General features: G+C 35.1%; 1 protein-coding gene across 4 annotated transcripts in view; it reads right to left on the reverse strand.

The window, feature by feature from the left end:
* The window catches only part of LOC146995472 (cullin-5-like), a 64,379-nt gene extending 54,100 nt beyond the window's left edge, over positions 1–10,279 (reverse strand). Inside the window, exons 1-2 of one of the 4 annotated variants that reach the window (XM_085824005.1) lie at positions 8,940–9,929; positions 8,716–8,839 (exon numbers count right to left, since the gene is read on the reverse strand). In XM_085824005.1, coding sequence (XP_085680131.1) covers positions 8,716–8,839; positions 8,940–8,953 — 138 coding nt within the window. In that variant the 5' untranslated portion in view covers positions 8,954–9,929. Of the gene's footprint in view, positions 1–8,715; positions 8,840–8,939 lie in introns of all 4 variants that reach the window. The other 3 variants (XM_085824006.1, XM_085824009.1, XM_085824007.1) reach the window with 3 other exon arrangements.
* Between the last annotated feature and the right edge of the window lie 276 nt (positions 10,280–10,555).

The raw sequence follows: 10,555 nt of genomic DNA on the forward strand, positions 1-10,555 counted from the left end.
TAGATGTAAGGAAATTCATGAATCACGAAGTTAGTTCACTTCAACTGCAGTGTTTTAAAAGGCAGATGCAAAGCTCATAAACAGTATCTATTTTTCCGCTTTGGCGCGTATCGAAAGATGCAAAGTCAACAGAATTTTATTCGTATTTTCTGTTATTATATTCAGACATGTCCTTTAGTTACTCGCTGGGAATTTAACTTTGCTCTTGCTGTTGCCTTTCACCCTAAAGAACTCGGATATATCTCTAACGAAATGAAAGAACTTTGTTTCTTTCTTCTTTTTTCCGGTTGGCTAGGTACAGTGGCTCCCAAAAGTGTTCGAACACTTATGATTTTCATTGAAATAGGGCTCTATCCATTAATCAAAAGTAAACTTTTTCAATGAGATTTTAATAATAAGATCTATTATATAGCCTCATTTATCTGGAATAGTCATATATCTGGAATCATATATCTGGAATATCTGGATAGCCTCATTTATCTGGAAATTGTTAAGATCAGATAAATCAAATATTGCCACAATAGATACTTCACGTGTATATACTACCCCAATTTACAATGAAAGAAACAAGCACAGAAACTCAATGTATCAGCTCAACATACAGAAAACTATCGATAAGAATTCCTGAGCATAAAGCCAGAATTATAATTAAAAAAGCAACTAAAACCACCACTAGGTGGTGTTGCAACAAAGACCTTCCTTTCAAGCTTCCCTACATATGAATGCAATTTTAAGTACAATAATCCTGCAGAAACCAAAGAACATGGCAAAACCATCCATTACAACTCTAGCTAAAAAAAAAAGCAGAATGGTCAACATATTTAATTTGTGTTTACATATGGTTCTGATACATCAACCTAGAGTACTAACATATAAAGGATACATATATAAAAGATATATATATATAATGATATATAGTTACATATATATAAATGAATGAAACACCTATATATGACATTCATTTGTTCAACTTGATGCCCGGCTGGATTAGTGTCGCTGCTGCTGCCAGAGATGGCAGTTCAGTGTACTGAATTCTGCATGCACTGTGGAAAGAAAAAAGAACTTCCTTCCACACAGCATGAAGGTTTTGTGGTATATTGAATGCAGAATTCAGTACAGAGAGCAGCCCCATCTGGCAGCAACAGCTGCAATTTGACTACACTCTAAGTTGAACTGAACTTGGATGACAGATAAGGGGGTACTTCATTCTATGTGGCTTCAATTCTGTACCAGAGTTCATCAATCATAGTGACAGATGAGTGGTCACATGCCAGTCTCTTGGTAACCCATAACTAGATGTTCTAGGTGGATGAGAGATATGGAGAACTTGCTGGCTAGAGCAACAATGGAATTGAATTCCTCTGTATTGACCACATATCCTTACTGTCCATCATGCATTATTTAGTCGAATGATTTCATTACTTAGGCCTCGATGATAGGGCACATTCATGAGCCTTAACAAGTCATAAATGTACCAGTGGCCATCCAGATTACCAGCTATGAGACCAAGATATAAACTGAATGTCTATCCACGGCACCCCACATTAGCATGCCACGAGCTTAGGCATTATGACAATAACAAATGCAAGTTGCCATCATTCGTGCTACTCCCTGCCTCCATGATTGAATACATCCAACATCATGCTGTATGCAGAACCGCGATGTGATCGAGAAGATGACTTGGTGCCATTCCTGTGTCCAGTGCTGTTGTTTCTTGCACTGGGTGTAACCTGTCTCCACGGCAATAACAGGGAAAGGCATAAAAAAGATGCTACACATGTCATCCTGCACAGGAACCAAGTTTGACTCAAATGTGCCATGGTTGTATAATCTTCAAGGTCAAGAGGACAACATATATAAATATATATCCTCTTGGATATTAGTGGCTCTGGTCATTGAGATCCCACATGGCACCCTGCAGGATCCTACTGGACCTATTAATTCCCCATTCACTTGACAGTAATGAGTTGAGTTTCCAACTTACATGAGTAGCAATGTTGTGGAAAATAAACTGCAGTCCCGAAAGGCCGTGATCCTGCCACAGTCAAACTGTGATAAGTGCTGGTAAAAGTTCCTCCTCACGTGAGGATAACAGACCTTAACACCAACAACCAAAGCTGAAATGTGATTTCCATGTTAAACTGTAGAGACAGGTATTTTTGGAAGCAGTCAAGATGAAAAATTAACAACGCCTTCACCAGGAATCGAACCGTTGACCTCTCAATTACACGCTGAATGTGCACACCACTACACCATGAAGGCTCGCTAAGAAGGTGGGAGAAATACCTTATAAAACAACTGCTGTCCAATCTTTCCATTTACACACAAGACAGATGGTGTTGCTTATACCTGCTCTGTGTGCATGTTCTGGAATGCATATCCCCACATATATTATTTTTCAGGCAAAATTTGCTGTTTGTTACATGTTGCCTTCATGGTACAGGAATTTTAATAGCTGATCAATGTGTGTTGTGTGGGTGAAATATGTAAATAAAAATTCTAGCTTTAATTTGTTTACTTTGCTGTTTTGATCTAAAAATTGTAAATTCTTATAATAAATCTCTAAAATGCAATATTTTCAAATTAATACATGTCACATAACTGTTGCATTATGCTGGTGATGCAGATAGTTTTGCAAACTGAAACTCAAATGGCCACCAGTTATTAAAATTTTTAACTGCCAACAGGAAATTTGAGAGGAATAACTTTTTCACAACTCTCCTAAGCTTTCATTTTAAATGGGTTACATTCCAGCTCTTGCTTGCTGTTTAGCAATGATGTTGCCAAATTATCTCTCTTTCATCAACTGTATAATTATAATGATGTGCAATTCATTTTAAAACTGTGCTTCTCAAAAATAAAGAAAATTTTCCTTCACTAGCCCGTCTGCAACTTTATGTAATTATATATATACATTCCATTACCATCTATAACAACAATCATGATTAAAAACATCTGAGTCTCCTCCTCTAAATTATTACACATGTAGAAATAATTAAGAATATATATATTAATTAAGAATACATATATAGAATAATAGAATAAATATATAGAATAATAACAATTTAATATGGTGAAGTATTAAAACTGAATCAAAAAATTGAAAAAAAAATTGCAATAAAAGTAAACTCATACAAAAAATTGAAAAAAAAATTATTTTGTATATTACGTATCTAATATCGAGTCACATCCGAGCCGCTTGCCATCTGTACCTTAAAGATTTCAGATAACAGGTTTTTATCATTATATTATTTTTCAAGTGTTTCAAGTTTCTTAAAAAATTTGAATGCTTCAAACTTAGTGTTATATTCTCATTTTCAATCACATTCATGTCCATAAATTAAGGATAATTCGGAGTCACGCGGAAATCGAACTCTAAAATAAATATATCACCTGTAAAATCACAACACACATCTTCAAGAACCGTATGCAAATTTCAGGTAGTAACTAGATGACACTGATGGTACGTCACAATGACGAGAGTGTAAGAGAGTGATATATAAGGAATACAGGCAAAGAAGTAAAATTTTTCGCAGGCACTTTATAAGCATTTCAGTGCAATAACCGAATAGTTATGACACAAAGGAAGCAAATGGATGATTTTTTACGTGGTAGAATTATCGGCCGTCTGGAATGTGGGCGTACCCAACTGGAAGTATCAGACAAACTTGGAATTGCCCAGAGTATCATCTCCAGGCTTTGGCAACATTCCAAGATGATGGTAATGTGAGTAGACGTTACAGCACAGGTCGCCCCAGAGTTACAGCGCCGAATGAGGACCGGTATTTGGCAGTTACTGCCAAAAAAAACTGGCGGAGCACAGCCTCAGACCTGTCTCGTCAGCTCTCTTAAGCCACTGGTACGACAATTTCAAGGCAGACCATGTACAAACGCTTAGGGCAGATTGGTCTATATGCTCGTAGACCTGTCATATGCATTCCACTTACTGCAACTCACTGTCGCCTGCGGTTAATCCTGGAGTAGAGAGCATGCATTGTGGACACCGCAACAGTGGGCTTGTGTGATGTTTTCCGACAAGTCCAGGTTTAGCTTGCAGTCTGATTCTCGCCGGACTTTCATATGGAGAGCTCCAGGTACCCGTTACTACCAAGAAAACATCATTGAACAACACCGTTACGGTGGTGCAGGAGTGCTCATTTGGGGTGGAATTATTCTGGGTTCCAGAACTGACCTGCATGTTCAAATTGGAACCATGACAAGCCAAATCTATCAGGACATCATTCTGGAACAACATGTACATTTGTTTTGGGGCGCCATGGCCGCACAATTTGTGTTTATGGATGAAAACGCCCATCCTCACCGTGCAAACATCGTAAGCGAATGCCTTCAATCGGCGATATCACCCGTATGGACTGGCCAGCATTCTCACCAGACTTGAATCCGGTAGAGCACATGTGGGATACATCGACAAGTTGCAGCCTGTCAACCTCCTCCTACATGTCTACCGGAACTTCGGAGAGCATTGCTTTTTGAGTGGTGTAATATCCCCCAAGATCAGATCGATAATTTGATACTCAGCATACCTAGGCGTTGTACGGACTGTATTGCATTGTCTGGGAGACATACAATGTATTAATCATACCAACCATGTAATATTGATTTTTTGTAAATAGGTTTTTTTCTGTAATTTGCTCCAGGGAGGAAAAAAATCGAAATTTTCCTTCTTAACAATACATATTCTTTGATTCTAACTTCCATGGTACCGTATATTAGTATTAAACCGATTTTGTTTTATACGACAATAAGTATTTTGCTTAGTTCAACATGCACTGCACATGCGATTCTCGAGGTTACCTGAAATTTGCTTTGCCTTTCTAAAAGACAATCTAATTGGAGCTGTGAAAAATTGGCTCTATTCCAGCTGCCCGAACGACGCTCACCCAATACACAATTCGCCAATAAAAGTGATCGTTTCCAACGTCGGTGGAAAACTCGCGTTTTTGGGGGGGGATCGCCATATGAAATTCCCTGAACTTCTTGGTCAATTTTCAAATTCCCTGACTTTTTCCAGTTTTCCAGGTAGCGTGGCAACCCTGTTGCAAAAATGCTACATAAATGCAGCCAATCAAGTCATTCTGGGAGAAAGTATGGACCAAGTAAAAAGTCTCCTACAATGCTAGAGCACATACTGAGGGCAAATTTGCACTGTGAGGCATGCATACATGTAGCATGTGAGTTTTTATCTGCCCAAGTACGCAAGCTGTGTATGTTCATCACACCCTCTAGTGACAAGGTAGCCTCATCAGTGACGAGATCACTTGCTGTGAAGTTTTGGTTTGCACAATTTTTTTGCAAAAATCACCACGCAAAATCTATGTGCTTGTTGTAGCCTTCCGGTTCCAATGTCCAGATGCATCGTAAATGGAAAGGATGCAGTCCTTTGTCATGTAAAATACGCCAGACGGGGATATGAGTGTCTCGGGCTACAACTCATGTACTTGTTGAAGGATTATGCTCCAGATCTTGGAGAATGCTTTCTTTTGGAAAAAAACTGTCCGAGTTATTCGTTGGCGACCGGCATTTGGCTTTTGCATATCGAATGAACTGTTTCGCACAATCGTTGATGCAGAGTGGCAAGGCAACTTTCTATATCAGGATATTTCTCGTGATTCATTCACATTGCTTTTCATCGATTGCAGCTGGGCATGCATACATCAAGTGCACGTCAGCCATTTTGTGGTATGCGTAACTAGCCATACTACTGCCAACGCATCCACGGCTTCAATGGAGACAATCTCCGTTTCCTCAGCTGTTGCTTTTGTTAAATGTTTTCTTGAATCACCATGTATTTTATCTCTCTTAATTAATCAATCAATTTTGAAGCCCTTTGCATGACATTAATAGTAATTATTAATTAAACTTTATCCCATTTTTGGTGTATCTGTACGTTTACACACACAAACATATATATATGCATTTGAATGCTAGTATAATTTCATGACCCCCTTAGTAATAAATAAATGAAATGAATGAGTTTATTGCTTTTGAATAGCGTAGTTTGTTAATTAATTACAGAATAAATTTGAAAGAAAAAATTAAAGTCGTTTTGCGTGAATGACAATACACTGCCATAAAGAAGATAAAAACATTTTAATTCCAAGAGTGGCAACCCATTTCTTTTAAATCACCAAGTCTCTTCATTAAATTCAAAATATAAATATCTTAAGCATTGATAAGCAACAAAGATTTTAGATGTTGAGGTTTTAACTCTTTGGCTGCTCATCCTGCGATTTCCACGGGCAACTCAAATGTAGCAAAATCTGCTCATCCCCCGGGCATGTGTTTTTCTTCCTTTATTGAGGAGCGCATCCCGTTTTTTCCCATTGAAATAAATTATATACAGTATTAGACGTTTAGTTTACATATTGGCCAACAGATATTGTTAGTTCTCCACTAAATTGCGGCATTTGAAGGCACGTGGTATTACCGCTCAAACTTCACTTTTTGGTGTTTTTTTTTACAGAAATGGCTGCTAGAAAACATTCAGCAATTATCTTAATTATTTAATTAAATTATTGAATTATTAATTAGATTGATCATTAACTAGATTTATTGAATCTGGTGCAAAGACCGTGAAGTTAGACTTTGTCTTGAAACCTGTTTTGAACTCTATCATACTAAACTGCATTTCTACGGTAGTTTTTCCTCAGTGCTTTATATTTTCTTAAATTTTATACATTTTGCTTTTTTATATTATGCAATAAATATAAATTAACTGTAATTCGACTGAAATTTATTTAGAAAAATTTTTTGGGGGGTGATAACATCTGAAATTGTTTTTTCTGGCAACTTTAGTTTCTCATGATAAAAATTTATATTATATATATATATATAAGTATTTTATAAAAAGAAAAAGCTCATTTTTCAATTCTCCAATATATATAGAATCAAAATATGGGGAAAAAAAAGTTTTTTAAGCTATTTTGGTCTACAAATTGAGCAATCAGACAGTTAATCAAATGTTCCTTAAATTTGCACAAAATATGAAAGTTGTGCTTCAGCGTTCAGATGAAGACGGTGTTCAAAATTTGGTGGCTCTAAGTGCCACAATTATTTCACAATGCATTTAAATTTGAAAGACAAATACCTGCACTTTGCCAACTGGCAGCATACTTCTTTTATATCACCAGGTTTTCTGATATATTTGAAACATAGATATCTTATATGTTGCTGAGTGGCAACATAAACCTTTTAAATTACAGAGTTTTTAATCAAAAGTTCATTAAATTCACACAAAATAAATAAAAAAAATCAAAATTCAATCTGAGGTGCTCATGTGAGGGATTATGCAAATTAAAAAATTGGCAGCTCCTATGTTTCACCCTTATTCCCTTATGCAAGGAACATACACACATAAATATTATTTATAATTTAGTAATAAAGATATTAATTGTAAATAAAAAAAACATGCATTAAAAGCTGCAGTAAATCAGTGGTAATAATTTAAACTAAAATCAAAGCAAATTCAAATATCATACTCAGCAGAATAAGATTTACACTTGATAAGGCCCTAAGCTATTTGAGATTTGGGGACCTTTATACATCTGTTATAATATATTTTAATTCTATATACACTATATTTTAATTGGGGGGGCAAGAAAGTGGGGACCCTAAGCTATAGCTTGTGTAGTTTATACGTAAATCCAGCCCTGATACTCAGTTTGACAAAGTTGGAAAAGTGAAATGATATAAAAAATTTCAAACGATTACTGCACAAATGAAAAAACAAGTGAAATTATAAAAAGTAAAAAATAAAAAATAAAATAAATAAATCACATGATAATTTGACTTTTTTTAAATGCCAACATTTTGAGTTGATGAGGTGTTTTGTAAATTTTCCCTTGTGTCAATTTATGCAGAAACTGTTTGCACATTTTGCAACTTTATAATTTTCTACCAATTTACTTTTCTACTTTGCCAAACCAAATATTGTATTTAGTTTGATTCAGGTTTAGTTTTAAATTTACTCTATATATTTTAACTTAAATATTTTGACTTAAATTTTTAACTTTATATTTTGACTTTTTGGAAAAATGGTCTGGATTTTACCAACAATTCCAAGCTATTTTCCAATTTACTGACTTTCTAAGCATGTGGAAGCCCTGCATCAAGACAGAAAAAGAGGTTATTTGATTCAGAATGCTACATTATCTCTTAAAATTGTAGATCCATGATGAGTTTGCTGCCACACATCGTAAAAAGTGTCAAAGTAAGCACCCACACTAGTAGCCGAATGGTTAAAAAAAAATGCTGAGAGTTTGACCGAGGTTCAAATCTATGCAAACGAGATGGCTGAATGGTCGGCTTTGGTGAGTTCCCCCCCTCATGTAATGCAAAAGCAAGCCAACTTCCCTTAGTAAGTTTCTATAAAGGAATTCCTCCTCTTAGGCAAACAGTTCTTGCATACTTTCCCATATTCAAATAATCTAACCTAACCTTAAAGAGGAAAAGATTAGTCCAGCATTTCATACTTATTTATTTAGACTTTTCATATGTGATACGTACTTCTGACAATAATAACATGCATAGTTATTTCTATACAGCAGTTTTTGCTAACAAGCTCACTATTTTTGTGAATAACCTTTTGAAAATTTATACTTTAGATAACAACAATAAAAAATCAATATATTTACAGTAATTACAAACATGTAGCATAAAATTTAGAATAGGTTAATAGTTGAAAGAAACATTAACCTGAGTTCTGAGTGTTCGAAGTAGTACTATGCGTTCATTTTCTTCTTGTTCACTTCTTTCTGTTGATAACTGAAGTCTTCCAATTAAATTAACTTTACCTCTCTTCTGAGGTTTTTTATTTTTCCTGTAAAATATTAAAAGTTTAGCTGTAACTTAGAATATAACACATATGGAAATGAAAAAGAAACACACTAAGTGAAACACGAAACTAGTAATGCAACAACCTCGTGTTTGGCATAGATTTAGGTATAAGATCTCAAGCTATTTCAAGGGCAAACTGGTACAGGTCCCTCTTCATCAGGAGCAAAGAAATCTGCAAGACTGGAAAGCAGTGGGCTTTACGGTCATATTTATACTCCACAAAGAAGCAAATGAGAAGGTAGTGCCATCTTTGGCCAAAATATTAATGAAATTAAAAAATTAAATTAGTAGAATTTTAAAAGTTGTAGGAATGACTGGATTGGACTTTTAGGTTAAGATAAACTTTTGTGACTAACTTTGCGAAAAACTTCAAGTAAATCCAATTCACGAATTGAAGAAGCTTTTTAAATGATTTTTGCAGACGCAAAATCAAAATTATTATTACATTCCCAACAAAGATTAGTTATCAAAGATTTTTTAATTTTGCCTTTTCGGACATAAGATTGGTGTTCCTCGATACGAAACTTTAACACTCTTTTAAATTGGCTGATGCATCTCAAACCGCACTGACATGATATGCTATAAATTCAAAAAAAATTAAAGTTAGAAATGTAATCTTTAAGAGTTAAACCATGGATTTTTATTGATAGGCAAGAAAATGACTGGATAGTTGGATTAGACAAATTGAACTTCTGAAGAATCCATGCAATTTTAAAACTGACAAAAGGATAAAATGGAAACACAAGAAGGCTATTAATGTTATTTTCTAATAGCAGAATGTCTTCTCTGATGGCAATCAGAAAATCTTTTAAGGCTTTGACCACAGTAGAAAATCCTGGATCAATGGAAACTGATCTCCAATAATTGAGTTCATTAGCAAGCACAGGTTCTGAAGAGCAAACTTACGAATAATCATTAAAAGAAGCCATTTTTTGCTTACATAATATGTAATATAATACAAGCACAAAATACATAAGTAAAAGGAAGCTATTTTTTGCTTAGCCAGGTGACATGGTTTAGCACAGGGTAGTAAACAAACAAAAAAGTGTTTACCACAGGAGAGAGTGATTACCACGGGAGAAAATCCTGGATCAATTGAAACTGATCTCAAATAATTGAGTTCATTAGCAAGCAGAGGTTCTGAAGAACAAACTTCGAGAGCACAAAATACATAATACTAAGAAGAAGCCATTTTTTGCTTAGCCAGTGACATGGCTTAGCATGGGGTGGTAAACAAACAGAAAAATGTTTATGGTAAACAGTAATACTGAAATCAGATTCACTGTGAATTATAACAATATCAAGGAAGGTAGGGAATTCTCAGATTCGAATTCAAAAGTGAACTGGATAGTTGGATTAGACAAATTCATAACAGACATAATTTGGGATAAATCTTTATTACCATCAGAAAGTGTGATAGTGTCATCTACGTAGCGAATCCAGAGACAAAAAGGTAGTTTCTGAAATAATCTGACTTCAGAATAGTGCATGTAAATATTAGCAAGTACAAGACTGAGGGGATTGCCCATAGCTAATTGCTGAATTTGGCGATAATAATCACTTTGGAAAAAAAGTTCGTTGAACTCTTGAGATTTTGGTAACAGAAATTAACTCTTGGTTTCAGTAACTGTGAAAGGAATTCTCAAAGCCTAGTTTCAAAGACAATTTAGTATTCCTTCAACTGGAATAGTAGTTAAGC

This window comes from Stegodyphus dumicola, chromosome 9 (genome assembly GCF_044657685.1).
Source record: "Stegodyphus dumicola isolate Sdum_Otavi_A_Nest chromosome 9, ASM4465768v1".
Classification (NCBI taxonomy): Eukaryota; Metazoa; Arthropoda; class Arachnida; order Araneae; family Eresidae; genus Stegodyphus; species Stegodyphus dumicola.